Raw genomic sequence first — 24229 nt, 5'->3', positions numbered from 1 at the left:
GGAGGTTTGGGGAGGCGCCCAAACCTCCCCAAACAGGAACGGAGACCTGCCGAGGTTTGGGGAGGTTTGGGGAGGCGCCCAAACCTCCCCAAAGGTCGGCAGGTCTGCGCGGAGGAACGGAGACCTGCCGAGGTTTGGGGACGTTTGGGGAGGCGCCCAAACCTCCCCAAACAGGAACGGAGACCTGCCGAGGTTTGGGGACGTTTGGGGAGGCGCCCAAACCTCCCCAAAGGTCGGCAGGTCTGCGCGGAGGAACGGAGACCTGCCGAGGTTTGGGGAGGTTTGGGGAGGCGCCCAAACCTCCCCAAACAGGAACGGAGACCTGCCGAGGTTTGGGGACGTTTGGGGAGGCGCCCAAACCTCCCCAAAGGTCGGCAGGTCTGCGCGGAGGAACGGAGACCTGCCGAGGTTTGGGGAGGCGCCCAAACCTCCCCAAACAGGAACGGAGACCTGCCGAGGTTTGGGGAGGTTTGGGGAGGCGCCCAAACCTCCCCAAAGGTCGGCAGGTCTGCGCGGAGGAACGGAGACCTGCCGAGGTTTGGGGACGTTTGGGGAGGCGCCCAAACCTCCCCAAACAGGAACGGAGACCTGCCGAGGTTTGGGGACGTTTGGGGAGGCGCCCAAACCTCCCCAAAGGTCGGCAGGTCTGCGCGGAGGAACGGAGACCTGCCGAGGTTTGGGGAGGTTTGGGGAGGCGCCCAAACCTCCCCAAACAGGAACGGAGACCTGCCGAGGTTTGGGGAGGCGCCCAAACCTCCCCAAAGGTCGGCAGGTCTGCGCGGAGGAACGGAGACCTGCCGAGGTTTGGGGACGTTTGGGGAGGCGCCCAAACCTCCCCAAACAGGAACGGAGACCTGCCGAGGTTTGGGGACGTTTGGGGAGGCGCCCAAACCTCCCCAAAGGTCGGCAGGTCTGCGCGGAGGAACGGAGACCTGCCGAGGTTTGGGGAGGTTTGGGGAGGCGCCCAAACCTCCCCAAACAGGAACGGAGACCTGCCGAGGTTTGGGGAGGCGCCCAAACCTCCCCAAACAGGAACGGAGACCTGGGGAGGTTTGGGGAGGCGCCCAAACCTTCCCAAACGTCGGCAGGTCTGCGCGGAGGAACGGAGACCTGCCGAGGTTTGGGGAGGCGCCCAAACCTCCCCAAAGGTCGGCAGGAGGAACGGAGACCTGCCGAGGTTTGGGGAGGTTTGGGGAGGCGCCCAAACCTCCCCAAAGGTCGGCAGGAGGAACGGAGACCTGCCGAGGTTTGGGGAGGTTTGGGGAGGCGCCCAAACCTCCCCAAACGTCGGCAGGTCTGCGCGGAGGAACGGAGACCTGCCGAGGTTTGGGGAGGCGCCCAAACCTCCCCAAACGTCGGCAAGTCTCCGTTCCTCCGCGCCCTGCCTGCCTGCTTCTTTCCGCTGCGGAAAGAAGCAGGCAGGCAAGGCGCGGAGTTTGGGGAGGTGCGCGCGCACCTCCCCAAACCTCCCCAAACTTCGGCAGGTCTCGGACGGCGGTGGCTTGGGAGAGGTGCGGGCGATCCCGGAAGCACCAAAGCCTCGGCCGCACAAGTCCTCGGTAAGTTTTTTTTTGTTGACTGGAGTATAAGCCGAAGTGGAATTTTTCAGCCCAAAAAGTGGGCTGAAAAATTCGGCTTATACTCAAGTATATACGGTACGTCACTGCAACTAAGTTTAATAAGCAACGGTTGCTATCACTTTTTAATGTGTGTATGGCCTCAAAGTGTATTCCGAAGACTGGGAGAAATTGTTACTACACCTCAAACAGAAAGATTTAAAAAATGGAAATCTCAAGTAAAACATCTTCATAAATGGATAGAACCGCTTGAGGAGGTGCCTGAAGGTGCGGTGGAGGAGTGGACAGACTGGAGATGTTTAAACAGACTGCATTTGTCTGGCTAAAACTAAAGATCACATAGGAAAATGTGAGTTTCCTCCGTGAAGATGAGGATGTTCACTGCGAATGTGGCACTATTCAGACCAGTATCCATCCTTTACAGTGCCCTCTGGGATCAACTTGCACACAGAGTGACTTGCTGGTCAGAAATATTTCTGCCATTAACATGGCCTGGTACTGGGCTAGAACTATATAAATCCATATATCATTAAAGTTTTTAAATATTAAATTAATAATTTCTCCTTTTCTAGTTCCTGCATTTCAGACACAAGATGAGAAATTAATTTCACAAAAAGTTCCATTCATAAATAAGGTAGTTCACCTATCATTAATAATATTCAGAAAGGCCAAAGGTGATATAATCAAAATGTTCATTTTGCAGATCAGCATCTAGCTGCATATATCCTTTTATTGAATTCCTTTTATCTTTTAAAAACGATATCAGTTGGACAAATTATTAAAGAAAACCACATTGTAGTGTCTGTCAATCTACCTTTAACTTTCATGAGAACACTGAAAGTTAACCAGCATACTCCAACTCAGATTAAATAAACTGAGGTTATGATTTTTCAATTTTCTCATTAGATAATTTGTTTAAACTAAGTGCTGCACCTGTGGATAATCTCTGTAGCATATCAACAATAAAGTGATCAGAAATTCAGAAACAGTATTTTTGTCATGCTTAAGTTCCAGACTAATTGTAAGTATCCAATACAAACTTGGGATGAGATTAAAACATCAAATTTATAAGGAATGAAAGTCCTTCAAAATCTATTGTTATTCTTCTCTCCACTTGTTTGTTCACTCTGCTTGGGGTAGAAATGAACAGTGTCTAAATTGTTCAGTTCTGAACCAGCCAAATATAATTTTATAGAGTCATAACTCTTTTGTCTTCTCTAGCTGATAAAGAAAATATAAACAAGGCTAGGGCATAAACCTTATGGAAACCATAGGTTGCCAAATTCTTGTAATTTTTATTGTAATAGAAGTTTGCCTATAAATTGAGGAAAGCAAGCAACTTATACTAACTCAAGAAAACTGAACTGTCTAAAATTTTTTAAAGTTGTACCTTTCTCCAGAGCAAAAAGACAGCTATCCATTTCTTTCAGAAGTTCATCCATTTTAGCTAATCTTGATTGTAGTTTTTCACATTGCAGCTTATATGATAAAGAATATTTAGAGCATACTTTTTATTTGTAATGTAATACTTATAGTAAATCTAAAGTTAATATTGACTTTGTTGTTAATTGCGAAGTCGTGTCCGACCCATTGTGACCCCATGGACAACGTTCCTCCAGGCTGCCATCTAATAAAGTTTGGTTGCTAATGTCAAAATAAAAAAAAATGTAATCATATTCAAATATTACATAAAGTATTGGGTGAGGTAGCAACCAAAGGACAGATCTGACAAACATACTGTATTTAATGGCTGCATAATCAGGCTCTTGTCTATTCATCATATGTCAAATGAAAATGGTAATGTCCATCATGGAATATGCTTCTTACTGACGTATTAAAAATAAAGAAAACAAAGGATTTGCTACACTTTTTGTTATATTATTTATAGGAGATTAAAATGGGTTTTGTACTATTATGGGGAGAGAAAAGGTAACAATGAACAATGCTAGTAACCATGTTAGTAATCGTAGTAGGCCATCCACATTATATCTTTGTAAGTTTCAATTTAGATGGAAATTGTATCCTGCAATCCAGCTACATGAATTGTGAATTCCTATTTTATCGTTTGTTAAAAATGTTTTAAAAGATATTTAAAAAGTAGTAAAGAAGGGACTTTTTATCATTTATGGTGGACATGTGATAAGGCAAAGAAATATTGGAGTAGGATTAATGGAGAAAATTCTTAAAGTGAACATAAAGATTAAACCAGAAACTTTCCTTTTGCGTCTAATGGAAAGAGAACGGGGGGAAAAAAATTGCAACTCTGATTTTATATATGGCAACGGCAGCAAGATTGCTCTATTCACAAAAGTGGAAGGATGCCTCGATTCCCACCATGGACAAATGGTTACAAAAGCTGATGGAATTAGCAGAGATGGCCAAATTGATTGTGCCGATAAAAGAAAAGAACATAAGTACTTTTGTTTCTACTTGGAAACCACTTCTGGACTTTGTGTTTGAAGTGGAAAAAAACGATATCATGATTTTGGGTTTTAGACTGATTTGCCCATACAGAAATGGCTAGTGCATACTACTATAGAAATATAAAAAGTTGAGATTTGATTTTAATGTCTAATTTTACTGCAACAGAGAGAGTTGGAAGTCAATGCCTTTTGTTTCTTCCCCTCCCTTTCTTCACACCTTGTTTTCCCTTTTTCTACTGTTGTCCCCTACTATTGGCTTTTGTATTTTCACATTTCATGTTACAAATGAATACAACTAAAAAAAAGAGTAGTAATTCCAATGAGAGAATATTGAGCTATATGACTTATTATTTGCAAGTTCAGAATTTACTCAAGTTACATTTTATTTGGGACAAGGTAATTTGAATTCAAATCCCTGTTCAGATATAAATTTCATTTTGGAACAGTCAGCAGCTCGGATTATACAGAATGTTAGGCCACAATGTACTTGGCTTGTTTTTCTAGGAACAAGCTACTACATTTCAGACGACCTTATAAAATTGCATCGTAAAGGGAAAAAAAGACAGCTAATAAGGAGGGCAGGTCACAAAAATAGTAATTCTTAATTAATTAAAATTGTCAACAGTTCCATCTCATTGGTTACCATAAATAACTTACCTTTGCCTGCTGCACCAAGTTCACATATAACTTTGCTTTTCCTTTGTGAGCAAGAACTTTACTTTTCTTGGTGAAACAGGATTTCATTTTGTTCAGCTCCGCACCAAAACCTCTCAGCTGCAATGAAATTAATTTTTTCGTTAGTTTAGCTCAGGGGTAAGCAACCTTGGCTCTTTTATGACTCGTGGACTTCAACTTCCAGAATTCCTGAGCCAATGGCTGGCTCAGGAATTCTGGGAGTTGAAGTCCACGAGTCATAAAAGAGCCAAGGTTGCCTACCCCTGGTTTAGCTGATAATTCACTAGCAGCATGCTACAGTCACAATGGATTGAATTCAAATTTTGGCCACACCAAACAACGATCGGAAACAATTTTTCTTATCCATCTCTTTCCAAAACACTTCCTTTGAATTTACAAAAGTAGCATTCCATGAACTGGTAGAATCTGCTGAATTAACTTTATCACGTAGACGGAAAGAAGAGGTCCATCACAAGCCTCTGTTCAATTTCTAAGGATACCTCCACCCTCACTTCAACATCTCTATCCTGTTGAACAAACTTCCTGTTTTGTTTTGTTTTTCTGGAAGATTTTGTGAAATTGGTAAAAAACATCTGCTTCTGCAAGGCCTACTAAGAAGCATCCAAATTTACATCTGTTGAGCAATGAAAGTACAGGTAGTCTCTGACTTACAACAGTTCACTTAGTGACCTTCAAAGTTACAGTGGCACTCAAAAAAGTAACTTAGGATCATTTTTCACATTTACAACCATTGCAGCATCCCTTTAGTCATGCGATCAGAATTCAGAAAGTTGACAACTGGTTCATATTTATGACAGCTGCAGTCTCCTGGGGTCATGTGATCCCCTTTTGCAACCTTCTGACAAATAAAGCCAATGGGGAAGTCAGATTCACTTAACAACTGCGGGCCTAACTTAAAAACTGCAACGATTCACTTAACAACCGTAGCAAGAAAAGTCGTAAAATGGGGCAAAACTCAATTAAGAAATGTTTCATTTAGCAACATAAATTCTGGGCTCAACTGTGGTCACAGATCCGGGAATACCTGTAAAATGTCTAATACCTTTGGAAAAAAGGGATTCATTTTTGTATTTACAGAGCGTTGTAATACCATTCCTTCTGAAAAGAGGTTTGAGAATAGTTTCTTTCAAAGGCTTTCGGTAATTAATAAGTATACAGGTTTAATTTAATCTTATTGCTACTTCATGCCATAACACTTTTGTTGTATTTAAACATATCACAAATATACAAAATCTGGTCTTACATGCTACAGTTCCAGATTAATTGCAAGGATAAATGCACCTTTCCCCAGTTAAGTAGGTTACTTTGTAGTGTTTATTATATTGATTCGGGCACTACATTCACATTACTCTTCACCTGGCTCTTTCCCAGATGTTCCCCTTCTACGTTATTAATTTTACTTATTCATCTATTTTAATTATTTAAAATGTATACTCCCAAAGAGAGTTAAGAGCCTCATCTTTTTAATGCTCTAACAAGCTTACTGAAAATAAAATGTCTTGACGCATTTTAACTTTTTATTTAAAGTTATTCAATCTAAAAGAATAGTCCATTATCTACTAAGAGTGAGCATAGAGTAACTATCTGTACATTATATTTTTCTTATACTTTCTATCTATATACTTTTTCATTTATGTAAAATGTTTTTTTAAGTGTGCATATATAAGCAATTACCATATAAAGTGCCATGGAAAAACAGCCAAATATTCATAAATTAAAATAAATTATTGACATTTCTCAATTAAGCATAAGTCAGTTGTCAATACCTCTTCGTTTGAACAAGTTTTCATTACTTCCCAAAAACTTTTATTCATATTCATCAGAGGTTTATCTTGGTCAGCTGCATGAAGTTTTAATCTGAAAAAACAAACAAAAACAAACAACTAATGTCTGTACTAGCCTGCTGATAGAAAGCAGAAATACTTTGGCTGGGATCGAGTAAAACAAAGGGTGGCTGTACCAGCTTTTCCTGCGACGGTGTTCACCTTTGGGAATGTCTATTAAATAATAGCCTATTTAAAAGGGACGCGGTGGGTAAGTGGGTTAGGATGCTGAGCTTGTCAATCAGAAGGTCGGCAGTTTGGAGGGTCGAATCCAGAGTGCCTTGTAACAGAGTGAGCGCCTGTTACTCGTCCCAGCTTCTGCCAACCTAGCAGTTCGAAAGCACGTAAAAATGCAAGTAGAAAAATAGGGACCACTACGGTGGGAAGGTAACAGTGTTCCGTGCACCTTTGGCATCTAGTCATGCCAGCCATATGACCACAGAGATATCCTCAGGCAAGCGCTGGGTCTTCGGCTTTGAAACGGAGATGAGCACCAGCCCCTATAGTCGGAAACGACTAGCATGCATGTGCAGGGGAAACTTTACCTTTACTAATAGCCTATTTAATCTATAGTTTATTTGGATCTCTCAACTTTGTGTCACACAGATCTGCTGGCTTGCACTCATAATGTTTAATGATAATTACCTCTATTTTCACTCACTTCTGCTTTGCCTACATGTCTAAATGCAAAAAAGCTGTAGAACTATTCACAGAACAGAACCGGGATGAATATTAATAAACACATTACTCTTGTAGTCAGCTCTAATCTTGAAAATTTCTATAAATCCCTCTTTACTGGATGTCTTCTATACAGCAGGGTTTTAGGGGGCAGCATGTTTGTGATTATGGAATATGTCTTTAAAAAAAACCACATATGTCTGATATCTGCATTACAATTGTTTGATTTTTCTCAGGGATTTTGTCTAATGCCATAGTGCAGTCGTCCCCAACCTTTTGGGCACCAGAGAGAGGTTGTTCTGTGGACCGGAGGGGGCATGGTTTTGCATGCTGCCTGCATCCCACAGATGGGGCTTCACTTGTTTGCACAGCCATGTCCCGGTGCCGGTCAATGGACCGGGGGTTGGGGACTCTTGCCATAGTGTGTTACACAGTGATTAATCTGTAAGTGGTAAGTAATTTACAGTTCATATCTGCTCCCCTTCTACCCTTATCAGAACTTTTCTCTAGTCACAGCTATGGGATAAAAAAAAGCTGAATATACAGGTGAGTCCTCAACTAAACCATTTGTTTAGTGACCATTCAAAGTTATAATGGCATTGAAGAAAGTGACTTATGACCAGTTTTCACACTTAGATCATTGCAGAATCTCTGTGGTCACGTGATCCAAATTAAGATGCTGGGCAACTGGCATGTATTTATGACTGTTGCGGTGTCCTAAGATCATGTAATCACCTTTTGGACCTTCCGACAAGCAAAGTCAATGGGGAAGCCAGATTCCCTTAACAACTGTCTAACTAGCTTAACAACTGGAGTGATTTGCTTAACAGCTTTGGCAAGAAAGGCTGTAAAATGGAGCAAAACTCACTTCTTGTTTAGCAACAGAAATTTTGGGCTCAATTGGGGTTGTTAGTTGAGAGCTACTTATAGAGAAGAAATTGTCTAAGTTATGCAGAAAACCCCAGAATCTTCATAACAGAGATGTTATTCTATGCACAAAATATTCCATGCACAGAAAAATATGGTCTGTGTGGTCCAAGTCCAAATTGAAACATGTGTTTTGGATACTTTGGTCTATATACAGACTGAAAACAAGAGTTGTTTTGTTCTGGATTTGGACTGAAATACATTTTTTTTCAGAAATGAAAGCCAAAATCAAAATGTTTTCTTGGTGATATGTGTGGACATCAGTGGCAGCAGCTGAAGAACAGCAGGAGCCAGTTCTTACTGCTTAAATACCTGAATTAAGAAACAGGTTAGTATACAGGTAGTCCTTGAATTACGACTATTTATTTAATGATGGTTTGAAGCAGTGCTTTTTTTGTAAAAGAAAAAGGTGCCGAATTCACACATGTCATACAACCCGCCTTGCCTACGCTACAAGGTTCCATCCAAAAAAGATGCCGGAACTCCGTTCTGAGCGTTCTATGAGAAAAAAAGCCCTGGTCTGAAGTTACAATGGCTTCAGGAAAAGTGACTTATGATCTATCCTCAAAGTTACGATCATCGCACCAGCCCTGTGGTCACATGATCACAATTTAGTTGCTGGCAACTGGGTCACATTTATGATGGTTGCAGCATCTTGTAGTCACATGATCACAATCTGCCACCTTCCCAATCAGCTTCTGAAAAAAGCAAAGTCAGTTGGGGAAGCTGAATTCGCTTTAGGACCACGTTGATTTATTTAACGACCACACGATTTGCTAAATGACTACGATAAAGATGGTTGTGATATTGGGTTTGGTCATGTGATGACTCATTGAATGACCACATTGTTTACGGACTGAAATTCTGTTCCCAGTTGTGATTGTAAGTCAAGGACTACCTGTGCCTGTTTAATATACTGGCTATAAAGCGATGCCTGAAAAAAACAACGCAGAAGTAGCAGAGAAAACAAAGTTGCTGGAAAGATCAGTGTTCAGGCAGGTGAGTGGGACAAGCTGCGCTGGCACACTGGCAATGCCTGAGCTGAGGCAGGAAAAGAAAAGCACTGTGAGGGACGTGCGCCAGCCTGGCAGTACTCATCCCATCAAATCAGCCAGGATCCCTTCGGATAGTGTAAACTACAAAAATCAAAACATTCCAAGGCTTCAGATGGTCAATCCAAAATGAATAGAAGTAGAACTTTATTTGTGTCCAGAAGTTTCCATTTTATGCACAGCTTTACTTTGCAATCTTTTTTAGAAGATTTTGTAAGAATTTCTGAAAGAATTACAATGCACACATTAAAGTGATCAACTGATGTCAGTAATGTTGCAACTCATATCAACTTTCAAGTAAATGTTAATACAAATAAGGTCTGAAAAAAAACCTGAAAGTATCTTACTCTTCTATTATCTTGTGAAGAGTTTGACAATCTTCCTTATAAACCTGTAATTTGGGACGATAGACGTAGTGGCTGAGAATCTCATCTGCTGGAACAGATGATGTGTTGACCGTGTGCTATAGAGAGGGAAAAAAAACATGTATTCCTTAAAGAAGGAATCTAATCGACCATGGTATCCTGCTGCGGCGTCTCAGGGGGTTGGGAGTGGGAGGCACCGTTTTACGGTGGTTCTCCTCCTACCTCCAGGGCCGCTCGCAGTCGGTGTTGACAGGAGGGCAGAGATCCACCCCGAGGTCTCTCATTTGTGGAGTTCCTCAGGGGTCGGTCCTCTCGCCTCTCCTGTTCAACATCTATATGAAGCCGCTGGGCGAGATCATTCGTGGTTTCGGTGTGGGGTATCACCAGTACGCTGATGATACCCAACTTTTTCTTTCCACCCCGAACCAACCCAGCGATGCCCTCTCCGTGATGTCCCGGTGCCTGGAGGCGGTTCAGGTCTGGATGGGGAGAAACAGGCTTCGTCTCAATCCCGCCAAGACTGAGTGGCTGTGCATATCGGCATCTCGGGTTAACCAAGTTATTCCACCTCTAACGATGGGGGGTGAGGTGTTACCCCCCGTTGATAGGGCTCGCAACCTGGGCGTCCTCCTGGATTCACGGCTCAATTTTGAAGACCACATAGGAGCCGTGACCAGGTGGGCTTTTGCACAGGTTCGCCTGGTGCGCCAGTTGCGTCCCTATCTGGACCGAGACGCCCTACGCACAGTTACTCATGCGCTTGTGACCTCCCGTTTGGACTACTGTAACGCTCTCTACATGGGGCTGCCCTTGAAGACCACTCGGAGGCTTCAACTGGTGCAGAATGCGGCCGCGCGAGTTGTAATGGGGGTCTCCCGATACTCCCATGTAACACCTCTACTCCGCGAGCTGCATTGGCTTCCGGTTGCCCTCCGGGTGAAATTCAAGGTGCTGGTTATTACCTATAAAGCCCTACATGGCCTGGGTCCGGGCTATTTGAGGGAACACCTGCTGCCGGCATCAAACGCCCTTCGCCCAGTGCGCTCCCACAGGGAGGGTCTGCTCAGGGTGCCGCCGGTGAGAGATTGCCGGCGGGTGACACCCAGGGATAGGGCCTTCTCGGTGGGAGCGCCTGCCCTCTGGAACCAGCTGCCGGTGGAGCTGAGGACTGCCCCCGACCTCCGATCATTCCGCCGGGGCCTGAAGACCTGGCTCTTTGAGCTCTCAGGCCCAGGCTGAGGAGAAATTTTTAATTGGGGTTTTAATGTATACAGGGTAATTTAATATTTTTTAATTGGTTTTTTAACTTTTGTATGGTGGATTTTTAATTCCCTGTAAACCGCCCTGAGTCCTCAGGGAATAGGGCGGTATATAAATGTAACTAAATAAAATAAATAAATAATTAGAATTAGAATTTTTCTGTTTAGAATTGAGAAAACAAATATGCACAAAATTGAACTGGAAGCAATACTAATTGCTTCTTTCTTAATACAGCAATTCCAAAGAGGCCAAATTTGCATAAAACTAAATTAAACTTTGGCTGAACTGAATGTTAAAAAAGATATTTATAACGGCTGAATGAGACCTATAGTCCAACATGGATACTGATGAATCTTAGATAATCTCTAATATAAAGCATTAGGCTTGTTTCACTATTAAAAGCAAATACTCATATCACAACATTGTGGCTAGGACCTTTTACACATACACACCTTGAGCGGAAGTTGACTTTGGCGAGGCCTCTGTATTAAAACATGGACTTGGAGAAGTGTGAAAAATTCACGAACTGTGATGGTACCTTCCAGCAATTTCTAAAATGGAAACGTTTAAGCATAAGCGTTGGTTGGGAGTCACAAGAATTTTATTATATTTTTTAATAAACCCATTAAGCTATAATCAAAATTTAAGAATAAAAATAAATTTAGTATATTAAAGCATTATCTAAGATAAAGGATCAACAGACCCAATTTCAGCAAAACAGCAAAATCTAGTTAATAAAACATTATGAAAAATCGGCTAGATTACAAGAACATTCATTATATATCATTATATGTTTTGAAAGAAAAAGGTATAATTTAATATATACCTCTTGCAAATTTTGTTCACAAATACTGTCCATGAGAAGCTGAGCCTCCAGCTCACTGTTCTTTTGAACTGGAAGAAAAAAAGTAGGTGAGAGAAGTGAGAAAAATATCCCACATAAAATTATATCACTAACAATTAACATTAATTTACAGCCTAAATGATTTTTATTTTTACTTTATTTGGCATAAAGTTTTGATTTTTCCCCCTTATTTAATATTCTGATAATCTTTGAGATGAATGAGAAGAAACACCTTATTTGTAGGACATGACATAAATAATATAGTGAGGGTGAAGAAGTAATTCTACAGAAGTATTTAAATTTAAAGTAATCTAGCTTCTCACCCTGTGTTTCTAAAAAATACAACTGCCAATGTACGGCAGCGATGGTAAACATTTTTTTTATCACCAGTCTGCATTCTTTTTTGTATCCTGCGTAGAGGCCACAGTGGGCATGCTCAGTGAATGAATGAATTATTGTCAAAAGTACAACCATGTATACATTGAGATTGGCTGAGCCTCCCTTCGTCGTCCCCTCCCCCAACTCACAGTCACAAAAAACCCTCCATCTTGTTACACCATGTAAGCTAACTGCACAACACACCGGCCTCGCAAGTCAGTCATACATAAAATTATAAAATTATTTCCCGTTCAAGAGCCTAACAGCCCATGGATAAAAACTGTTCTTCAGCCTGTTGGTACGGCTGGCTATTGATGTCATGACATCCTCAGAACAGGCAGAACCAACCAACTAACCTTCCCGGTTTTAAGAATAAAATTAACCTTTAAGCCTTTTCAGTTCTCTTCTCAAATTCTTCAAAACTTGGTCTGAAAAATTCAGTCCCACCCATTTAAGAAAACACAATAATCAGTTTGCCCACCCAGATTGATATTATATTATCAAACATATGATATACAGTAAATTAATAGAAAAGCTATAGAGAGAATGTGGTTTGGATTCAAGGGCAAGGCAACTTTTAAAAAGTTAATAATGCATTCTCTTCCTCCACTTTCTGACTGTCTGTGTCCATCCTCACTATTGGTATCTCCAATAATATGTATATGTCTTTTAACATATACTGCCCTGTTCACCGCCCTGAGTCCTTCGGGAGAAGGGCGGTATACAAATAAAATTAAATAATAATAATAATAATAATAATAATAATAATAATAATAATAATAATAATAATAATAATAATATCCCTTGAAAAATGATGTGCCACAAACACTTCCCTTGTTCCCTTGCTAGGCTTCAATTAAAAAAAAAGTTTATTACCTGCAGTGCTTATTTGGAACTGTATCTATTTGGGGGGGGGCAGTTTGGAGTATCTTATATGGCAATCAATGTTCTGAAACTGGCATGACAAGTACAGCAGTAATTTTATGAAGGAGCAGGATCACTGTAGGTACTTTGCAGCAAAATTCCACATATAGAGGAATTGTCTATCTAGTAGATAAGCTGCCTCTGAAATAAGCTTGAATACCTTCTGCCAACTGAAGGAGAAACTTCCATGGCATATACAATACTGCAAAGTGCCTCTACAGTATTTCAGTCTGTTATCCAAGTCATTAGTTTGGCTAGAAAGAAATCTTACCATTGCAATCTGTATCAGCCTTAAATGAATCAAAAAGGTTGTTCTTGCTGCTTTGTTTCTTTTCCAGTTTTGTGGCCACCACGTCTGAAATATACTTATTTTCATCTGTTTCTGTGTTGTTATGAGGCACCACTGTGCTATGAAGGGTCTAGAATTAAAATAGTCATTATTCATAAAATATCGCAATATTACAAATACTTTACAGGTTTGAATTTTTTGCTATATATCATCATATAAAGCAAATACACTTGCCATGGAAATACATTATGTATACAGTTGTTTGAAATACAGGGATTAGTTAGGTTTCCTAGGTTATTTTTCTCAGTAGAAGAAAATAAACTGCCTTTCGTTACATTATAATGGAGTTTTAAAATATACTGCAGGTCAATTGAAGTGATATACTGGTAGTCCTCGAGTTAAAACCATAATGGAGCCTGCCTATTACAGTTGTGGGTTGGGTTACATGTTAGCTCAAGTAATGATCAGCCGTCCCTGCTCTTCCCAGTGCAATCATTAAACGAATGTGTGGGTCGCTAAGTGGAGCATAGGGTGCTTCAGAGGTGGAGGAGATGCTGGGAGGCCTAGTGCCTTGGGCCTTCGCCACCCTCTGAGATACCCAATGCTCTACCTCTTAGGCAGTGGTGGGATTCAAATACCTGAACAACCCATTCTCTGCGTGGATGCCGCTTCCGGAAGTCTGTTCTGGGCCTGGGCCTCCGAGGATCAGAACGGACTTCCGGAAGTGGCGTCCACGCACTTTCAGCAGTCCGTTCTGGGCCTTGCGAAAAAGGGCTAGGGCTTCAGCCGATTCGCCAAAGTCAACAACAACAAAAAAATAGCTACTGGCTCTGCCAAACCATTGCAAAGCAGTTGAGTCCCACCACTGCCCTTAGGGTTTCACATGCTCCTCCCTCACCTCGGTTGCTGATCGTTATTCTTTAACACAGACCACCTTCTGGAAGCTCAGTTGCAATGGGAATGAAAGCAAGCTGCTCTGCTACACCACAGGGCTGCGGCCTGGAAACAAGTGCCATTTTCAGAGTAATCGTAATGACTTATGGACCCTTCAAAGTGCTGGTTGCTTCCAGAAGAGGAGGAGGAGGAATGTGGCCTAGGAGCTAGCAAGAAACGATAGGGAAGGAAAACATTTAGCTCTCCTGCCTTTCCCGATTCTACTGCTGCCCATTTTTCTGTAGAGGTGCCTCTGCCTTTCAGGGGCAAAACAAGGACCAGTTCCTTAGCTTTTCAGAGCTTTCTTCTCCGATTGGCTGGCCACTGGTAGATACAAACTCTTGCTACATTTTGGGAAAGCTGCAAAGGCAGCAGCTTCTGGACAAGCTTCTCAAAAATCTTTCCCTTGCTTTAACCGCATCTCTCCCCAAGAAAGCCCCATATTTTTTTCCCCAATAAACAAACAAACTAACAAAAAAGGCTGGGACAGATCTTTTGTTGATTTTTCTCTCCCCCCCTCCTCCCCAAATTAGGTGCCAAAACTAAACTCTCTGCCTCTGCCCTTTAATCTCTGTCCCTTTTAAAAACCTCATTTGCTAAATTACTGCATGTCTGGAAAGAGGGTTTAAAAAAATCCGACTCCAGGAAAGCAAGCAAGCAAGCAAGCAAGCAAGCAAAAAAAAAAAGCCTTTCTGCAGCCTTCAGGATCTGAAGAAAAAGCTGGAAAGCAAAAGTGGCTGAAGCGGAAACTCGTAGCAAACGGCCACGGCAGAAGCGGGATCCTAAAGAGGGGTTAGATAGGCAGCAAAATCCTTGGAAAGATTTTCTTTGCTTGCCTCATGATGACAGATGATCTCACCTGCAGGTTTCCTGTAAGATGTCAAACAGGAGTGGAGACTACGTGGCCCTGCCTGGAATCAGCCATATAGGAAGAGAACCGGCACAATACAGCGCCACCCACTCCTAACCGTATAGTCTTTCCGACCTATAAAACCTACGCTTGAGTGCTCAGATGTTGCTTACTTTAGAAAACGCTTTATTTAAATAGCTTTATTAAAAAGCTACTTCATAAAAATTTAACTCAGCTATGACTTAATACAAACATGTCAAAATGAAGAGTACTCAGCCAAAAATATGATCACTCCTTACAATCCTAGCAGTCAAGGTAGCAACGTTTATTAGTTATAGTTAGCATAACAGAAAACTAGTGAAAGAAAAAAGAAAAAAAACCACTTCTGATTAGCCTTGAAAGCTACTTTTAATCATCTAAATTTCTCCACAATAAAAAAGATCATTTTCTTCTAACATACAGATAGCCTTTATGTATGGGTAAGAAGTTAAAGCGAAGTTTAATGGTTCTGTATCTTTAAAATTATACGTCTTTTTAAATGTTATATAACCTATTCATTATCACCATTTTTGTTAGAGCATTTTTATCCTCAATGTACAGGTGCCAGCATTACAACTGAAATAATGTTTTCCGGTATTACCTAGCTAATTTGTAGCTACTACTGATTTTCTTTAAAATAAAATCTTATTGCTGGGTAACTATTTTTCAATCCACAGACTTGCAATAACCCACCAAAATAGCAAACTTTTACCAACCTCCTTTTGTTCGGCAATATCATGCCAGTCCATATCTTTCTTGAACTTTTTTTCTTCTTGAATGTCCTCATTTTCTTGATTTCTAGCTCTCTTTAAGTTTTGATTAGTTTCAAACATTTCATTATTAACAATTATTTTTTCATTTATCTCATCTGGACATTTTTCTGGCACTTCATGACATAAAGATTCATTAGAATCCATTTCCTCTGCATAGGAAGGAAGCAGTTCTTCATCTATGTAAAATTTCTGGGTTATTTTTTCTGAGGAACTCTTTGTAGGTAAAGGGACTTCGGAATCTTGAATTTCTGAGGTTTTATCCAGTTTGGCAGCAGTAGCTTCTACGTTGGAAAGTGCAGATTTTCTTTTATTGGGTAATTTAGGTGGGAAGATAGCCAAGGGTATTATTCTTGTTTTACTGTTATCTGTATTTAAAGGTACATTAAGAGGAATACCCACAGTAGAACTTATATTTATCCCTGCTTTAGAAGCCACTCCATTGGATTCAGTTCTTCCGTCTTCTTTCAACTTCAAGGAGCAATCTGGCTTCATTATCAGCTTGGGCAATTCTTCACTAAAATTGGACACAGCATCACAAGAGAACAGAACAAGTTCTGGTTTCTTCTCAGCATCTTGTAACTTTGGACAATTGCTGATAACGCCAGATCCTTTATTTAAAATGACTGGGTCTTCCACTGGAAGCATATTTACGAGACTGGATTTCAAGTCATTATGTTGATCTTTTGAAAAGCTTCCCCATTCAGGTTTCGTTCTGATTTTGTCATCGTATGGAAGAACATCCAATGCTTTTAGAGTAGCATCATCTAATTGTCTTGACTGAGATAATTTTTTAAGGTCATCTTTTTCCATTTTGTTTTTCTCCGACAGGTTTTTCTCTCTGTTTAAATCAAGGACAATTTCATCAGATAGGATTGGCACTAGAGAGGACTTTTGGATAGGAAATATAGGTTTGTTCTTTTCATTTGAATCTATATTTGATACAGTTTCCTCCATATGATTATTAATTTCAGTTGAGCAAGACTCTAGTTGTCTCTCTTTTGTATTCAAAACGTTTTGCTGTACTTGGACAATGGACTTTTCAGATGTAGTTTTGTCAATATTTAATTTATTTTCACAATCAGCTATTGAAGCAGAGAATTCCGCATTAGATATAGCAAGGGAATGTAACTGACATTCATTTCTATCACTCCTAAACATCCTTTCAATTCCTGTTGTATAGTTGCTAGTTATCTCCATGTTCCCATCATCTGAAAAGGCAACTGTTTTCTCTTTTGGCATCCTGGAGGTGCTTGGTATCTGTTTTTCAACAGATAGCACATAGCAGTTTTGTTCCTTGTTGCCAATTGTGTTTTTTTTTATAAATTCCAGATCATTTGTCTTTTCCTTGTGATTCTGTTCCATATTTTTTTCTAGCATCTCTTTCTTAAATTTCTGCAGATTCCCACAACTTATAGTATCAGAGTGCAAACTAGTAGCTTCTGTGCCATCCTGATAAGATGTGGTTGCATTAGTCTCACTGAAAGGAAAAAGTTGCTTAGTTCGGCTAGACACCTGGCAATATTCAGTTGTTTTGTTATCACACAGTACTGTGTGCATATTAGTACTTACTGGTTCATTGGCTGTTTGATTTGAAGAGGACTCCCATTCAGCACTCTTTTCTGGTTCAGTCTTATTCTTATGAAAATTTTCCTCAGGATTTTTAGCAAATGTAGGAAATCCTGCAGTACTCATATTATCCTGAGCAGATATTTGCAGAGTCTTTTTGTTATGGAAGACATCATCATGGTTAACTAACACCGTGTGGCATTTTGTAATCTCCATTTCATTATGTTGTTGTGCAAAAACACTAGTATTAACTGGGTTTACTAAGGTGGACTCACAGTTTAGATTTCTTTTCTGTGGCAAAGGTTTTAGATTATTTTTGAAAATTTCAGCTGATAAAGATTTTGTCATTTCCATATCATTATTGCTCATAATCGTGTTTTCTGCAGGAACAAAACTTGAGTATTTACTTATTGTTTCATAATTATTACGTACAGACATACTGGTTTCATTTACACCATCTAAAAACAATTTCTGAGGGGCTGTCTTAGCTTGTTGGATATCATAGTTTACTGCTACTGTATGACTTCTTGTCATTTCCATCTCATTTTCATCCAGCAAACACACACCAGTTCCTTCCTTGGCAGATTTCACTAGAATTGCTTTGCCATTTTCTTTGTTTTTTAAATGAAGAGTCTCAAAGGCAGTATCTTTGACAGATGTCGTAGTGACTGGTTTAGTGATTTCCATGTCGTTATTATGCACAAACATTAGAGTTTTATCTGCAGGAACAAAAGACATGCTTTTATTTACTGCTATATTATTTGATCTATTAATGTTTGTATTCTCTTCAGAAGATGAAGTTTGTTCTTGAGTTCTTTCTACTGCCTCCATGAAGCTCTTTCTACACTCTGGTTTACTGTTAGCAATCAAAAGAAATGCAGCAGAAGGATCACTATCTGATTCAATTCTTTTCCTTCCAGTTCCTGCATTCTGCTTTGGCACATTAAGTAAGTCAGGTATACTTCTAAGAGTTTCACTTGCCATAGGATTAGTTATTTCCACATCATTATTTAATGTAGATAGCAGAGTTTTATTTGAAGGTACAATCGATAGGACAGGGCTATCTTCTGAACAGGTGACAACATCATGGTTTAATGCTACTGTGTAGCTTCTAGTAATGTCCATTTCATCCCCGTCACTGAGGGAAAACACAATAGTCCTATCTTTGGTTGATCTAGTTCTACCAGATTTATTTTGCTTTTGCATAACCTGGGAACCAGAATTTTCTAGATACTGACTTATTATGCATGTTACGGGTTTAGTTTCATCCATATCATTATACACATTAGTAGTTTTGTCTACAGATTCTAATGGAAACACTTCAGTGGGTCTGTCATACTGCTGCATGTTGTAATTTACTGGCACCGTACAACTCTTGGTAATCTCCATTTCATTGTCTTCACTCAGTGGCAATGCCACAAACTTATCAGAATCTGAATCAGTTATGCTTTTGCTAATAGCACCTGTCAACTGCTGTGGTATATCCCGGAATGCAATAGGCTTCAGAGAATTATGTCTTAAAGATCCTACAGCTTTACTTATTTCCATATTCTTACTGAAAGTGAAGGTATTTTCATGTTCAGGTATTAAAGATACTACATTGTTTGAAAGCCCAAATGTTCTATTAATTGTACTATCTGCTACTGCTGAGTTAGTCCATTTAGTGATACCACTAGTAGTATATGGCATTAATGGAGTCTCTATCTGCTTTTTAAAATTCTTGGAAACTTGACTTGTATTTATGTTTTTTGCAGAGGTAAGATTTACTCTTTGGCTTAAAAGTTCCATGTTACCATGATCAGTTTCCTGATCTGCAGCAGTCATCTTACTGACTGAGTTAGAAGGCTGCATACTGTTTACATAAGAATTCATGGAAACATGATTTTTTGTAATGTCCATATCAATCTCTCTAAAATTAGTTCTGTCCATTAGCTTGAAAACATCATTTCTCTGATTTTGAACTAAGCCATGAACAGGGCTATCTGTTCCTTTAGAATGTACTTCCCAGATTAAACCTGTACAATTCTTGGTCATTTCCATATCTTCAGAGAAATTAGTTTTATCACCATAGAGAACAGGTAGAGAAGTAACAGAAGAAAGGCACATGGGTTCTGTAATAGTTCCAAGACTAGTTTGTGAGGGTAAAGTGTCCTTGCTAGTTATCTTGATAGCAGAATTATGGTTAGTGTTTGCTTCCTTGTCATTTATATTTATTTCAGTGGGATACCTATTGGTCTTTTGCTGAATACCAAGCTGATAATTTGAAGTCCTTAGGGTACAGCTAACTGTGCTATGAGTAACCCAATTATCCTTTCCAAGATTCTGCTGTTGATTTATCATGCTACTTGTGCTAGTTCCAGATGGCAATAGTATTTCTATATTGGCAGTAATTGCATCCATTCTTTCAGCACATCCTAGTTGCTTTGGAGCAGAAAGAAAGAATTTTTCAGTAGATAGAGCAGAGGTTTCACCGCGTTGCCTATTATCATCAAGTCCTCCAAAGACAGTAGTCACATTGCAATTTTCTGCTTGCAAATAAGAACATGCATTTTGTTTGGAAGAATAAGTTTTTCTTTCTGAAGCTGCTTCACCTGAAGGGATAACCTCATTACAGGGAGCTGAAAATAATTTAGTGGACTTTAAACTTTCCAAAAAGTCTCCTAAATTAATTTTGTGTGTCTTTTCAGTATTTGTTTTCTGGTGAGATAGATTACTTTTGTTCATTTTTACAGGGCTATATGAGAAGCAGGTTTCAGTAACTTGTGAAACTTTTTTTCCAGGTTCTATCTCAGACAAAAATGATTCAAAATTTATTTTCTTGGGTTTGTCAGTTTCTTGGCAGACTTTAGTGTCGTGGGTAATCAAGACTGTGTGACCAGATGTCATATCCATTTCATTTTGTTCTGAAAAAATCAGTGTTCTATCCATGATGTTCAACTCTTGGATAGGGTTGGCATCAAGACACTATAAAAAAAGAAGAAATTGCTGACATTTTAACTACTAGTTATATTTAAGCTACGTTTTACAAATCTATGTTATACTGAAAACCAACACTTAGTCTTTTATATAAATAAAATTAAAATACACTACTTATTTTAAATTCATCTTTTGAATTTCATAAATATGGGAATGGTTTGACAATTTTGGGTTCAAATGTGATTGGTTTTAACTGAAAACTGTTACAAAAAAGAAAGAACCCTGAATTTTGAAATTAAACAGTTATTATCTGCAATAAATGAAAGGGAGATAAAAAGGAGGCATCTGCAGAATAGTTCAGATCAATTACATATATTTATGTATTAATTATGTCTCAGGTTTCAAAGAAAAGATAATAAGAAGTACTGGGAGAATTACAAATTCCAAATGCTCTCAACAGTCATTCTTATAAAGTTATTTTAAAGAAAGGAGAAAATCTTCAAGATATGTTTACTGGCAGAATCGTGTTTAAATACATTACATGAAGGCAGAGAAATGAAGAGAAAGTTTGAGGACTTGTAGATCAAGAATATACCGGTAAACTGAAAAATATGGAATTAAAAATCAGTGTGGAATCTAAATCAGAATATTGAAAATGTTTAAATTCGTATTTCTCTTACGTATAAACAGACCTTGTAATTTGCAAGCCAAAGCTTTCCAGTTAAATCTTCTGTTCAAGCAATTTAAATGAAATAAACTATCATCCATTTAAATAATTGCTTAAAGTATTATTTGAGTTGCTGCCAAAATAAGCAACTATGAAAGGAATGTTGACAGGGTAGTTATCCTTCAACTCAGGGAATTCCTGGAAGCTGCATTAGCTTCTTTTGGAAAACTTCTAGTGATGTTTATAGGTGTTTTTAAGCATTCCAATAAATCTTATTGATATGATAGATTACAAAGATTAAAAATTGGTGCATTTTACCTCCATTTGTTGCAAAGTGTGAATAGGAGCATGAAGTAAAGTGTTCATCCCTTTGAGGAAGAAAATAGGATTAAATCCTTCTGGTTAGCATTTTGACATGCCACATACTTCTTATATATATAAAATCAATCTATTCACTGCCCTAACCTAGTGCTAGCAAAAGATTAAATTTTCTAGATGCAAGAAGTTTCTTCATAGTATTCATCTTGTATCCCATTTGGTTTCCATTCTACTTTCTATTGTTCAAGCAGCGGTGCCCATTACAAGCCACAATGATATATCCATACTCAAGATAAATTATATAATTATTTGATTTTTAATTTTTTTTATCTTGCCTTTATTATTGTTTATAAATAATTCAAGGTAGCAAACATACCTAATACTCCTTCCTACTCCAATTTTCCTGCAAGGTGGTTTGGGCTGAGAGTACTGTCCCAAATGTTTCATATCTAAGGCAGGACTATGTATCATATGTATCTTTTTTTTGTTCACCCTGCAAATGACCATGCCCTCAAGTCTTATTTTTCACTTGCATCTTAATGTAGGGTTACATTGTTCCCTATATGAGGATCCACGGTGGCATAATTGTAAAAATGCAGTGTTGCAGGCTAACTCTGCCCACCTACTGCCAGAAGTTCGATCCTAACTGGCTCAAGGTTGACTCAGCCTTCCAAACTTCTAAGATTGGTAAAATGAGGGCCCAGATTGTTGTGGGCAATATGCTAACATTGTAAATTGCTCAGAGAATGCTGTAAAGCACTATGGAGCAGTATATAAATCTAAGTGCTATTGCTAATACATTGCCTAATATTGACCCTTGATTTAGCTCTTTTTTTCTATACAATTTGTTCCACCATTTTTTTCATATATCCAATTTATCTGCAATTCAGAAAATTAGCAGTTTTCTTCATTTTCTCAGAAATGAGTTACTACAATATATTGATTTTAACAGCCTCACCATATAATCATTTGATGTGAACCTATCAGGATTCAGAAGCTTCTCTGTCACAAATTCAATATATTTCATATTACTGCTTAGCAACTACGTTTTTATGAATCACAGATAACAATAAAACTTTGAATATTTATTGGGTGGCCATATAAATTGAAATCCTTGCACAAGTAAAAAGTAATGAAATAAATGTTACCAGTTATTTCATATTTGGTAGCTTCTGGTTCTTCATTTCTAGGGAAAAAAACCTGTCTTAAAATTAACTTTTTATTAAAAGGCTTCTTAAGCAAAGCAAACAGGAATATAATTCGAAATTGTAAATGCTGGAGTTAATGGACTGTTTCTAAGAAATTTAGCATTTAATAACAAATTCATGGATATTGTTTAGAACACTGATTTGTCTGACAACAACTTATTAGTGAAATCCTTCTAGCTCCAATTGCAAATATGGAACCCTTTCTTTAGTCATCAGTTTTAGAATTGTGAACTGGAACACTAATAACATGATAAAGATGAATTTATTAAATGTACTAAACAAACAGTCCTGATATTAGTATGAATGCATACAAAACAGAGTGATGGGGCCATTTTAAAAGAAATTATCTGACATTCTATTCATTCAATAACTTACTCATTTAGCAGATTTTGATTTCTTGCTTCTTTTGCAGGTTCTAAAAAAACATTGTGAAAAATGACCAAAGTTATAAGAAACATATGTGGTAATCATAGTAATGTAATAGAGCAGTCCCCAACTCCTGATCCATGGACTGGCACCGGTCTGCAACATGCTAGAAACCAGGCCTTGCAAACAAGCAGGATGCAGGCAGCATGCGAAACCACGCCCTCTCCAGTCCTCAGAAAAACTTCTCTCTGTGGAAACAGTCCGTGGTGCCCAAAGGTTTGGGGGCCGCTGATGTAGCACATCTATTTTATCTGTATCTACAACTTAAGAATAATTAAAAAGTTCTTACCTGCATGATTTAATTCGACAAAAGTTTGAGGATCATGTGGGAAGACCCTAAAAGCAGTGATAAATTTAGTATACTTAGAATATAAATTTAGAAGTAACTATCTTTAACGCAACAGTATTTTTATTTCACAAGAAATACTGACACACAGATCATACACTTTGCTAACATACAAAAAAAATTTTTTTTCTTGTAGTTAGTCCTGATTTTGAATTAACCTGTACTGTGTTTCAAACCTGGTTCTATTTAGTGCCTGGAAAGTTGCTCTTACCGAGCAGTTTCTGGGCATGAACTGGAGACTCTTTGCAAAATGCCGCATCTGCTTTTAACAGATGTACTGCATATCCTAATATACATACTTTATTTCCTTTTGGATTGCTAATATTAAATGTATTGACTTAAATGTCAGCAAACTAGATATTATAAAATATCTCGAAATGAAGACAACGTATTCTTATTTAGTACTTAAGAAATTCCTCAAATTAAGTAATATTTATATTAAAACAATTGAAACATCTCTGTACTACTTCTTGAAGAATATTCTGTAGCCTCTATATCATATATCGTTCTTTATATATTGGAATGCATTTATATTTGAAGTGCTTTTCCAACAAACTCACCTTATGGTCTCTGCAAAACTCACCCGCCTGGAATTTTTCTGACGTTTCTCAACATTGTATTCCTGTACACACAAGACAAATTAAATTCAAAGGCAAATTCTCTTTTGACTAGAACATCCAAAATGGGTAAGGTGACATATAACTTACTGCCTATATCTGAACAAACTTTAAGGGATAGGTGTATCTGTGGTATTTAATCACAGGTAAACATGGAAGAAAAACCATGAACATGATTTGATTTCCTCTCAGTCTTGGCGATGCAGCACAATTCTACAGTAATAGAATTGATTCTCAAGTGAAAGCCCTGATAAGCAATACGTTTTAAAATTGTCTTGGCATGGAAATGTACTGTGTTTGCAGTACAGTTCAGCAGGAATGGACAAAACACTAT

The 24229-nt window shown here is 38.8% G+C and overlaps 1 protein-coding gene across 1 annotated transcript in view; it reads right to left on the bottom strand.

Moving 5' to 3' along the window:
* KNL1 (kinetochore scaffold 1) overlaps positions 1-24229 on the bottom strand; it is a gene marked incomplete at its 5' end in the record, with an annotated part of 39942 nt that overhangs the window by 12758 nt on the left and 2955 nt on the right. Inside the window, 13 exons of the mRNA XM_083349672.1 lie at positions 2968-3055; positions 4658-4774; positions 6463-6553; positions 9524-9639; positions 11254-11352; positions 11628-11695; positions 13219-13366; positions 15775-20361; positions 21299-21348; positions 22447-22484; positions 22882-22921; positions 23222-23268; positions 23839-23900. Coding sequence (XP_083205798.1) covers positions 2968-3055; positions 4658-4774; positions 6463-6553; positions 9524-9639; positions 11254-11352; positions 11628-11695; positions 13219-13366; positions 15775-20361; positions 21299-21348; positions 22447-22484; positions 22882-22921; positions 23222-23268; positions 23839-23900 — 5551 coding nt within the window. The remainder of the gene's footprint in view (positions 1-2967; positions 3056-4657; positions 4775-6462; positions 6554-9523; positions 9640-11253; positions 11353-11627; positions 11696-13218; positions 13367-15774; positions 20362-21298; positions 21349-22446; positions 22485-22881; positions 22922-23221; positions 23269-23838; positions 23901-24229) is intronic.

This window comes from Vipera ursinii (genome assembly GCF_947247035.1).
Source record: "Vipera ursinii genome assembly, chromosome: 1".
Taxonomy (NCBI): domain Eukaryota; kingdom Metazoa; phylum Chordata; class Lepidosauria; order Squamata; family Viperidae; genus Vipera; species Vipera ursinii.
Note: the sequence above shows the minus strand (reverse complement) of the source record. Positions and strands in the feature narration are given on the sequence as shown.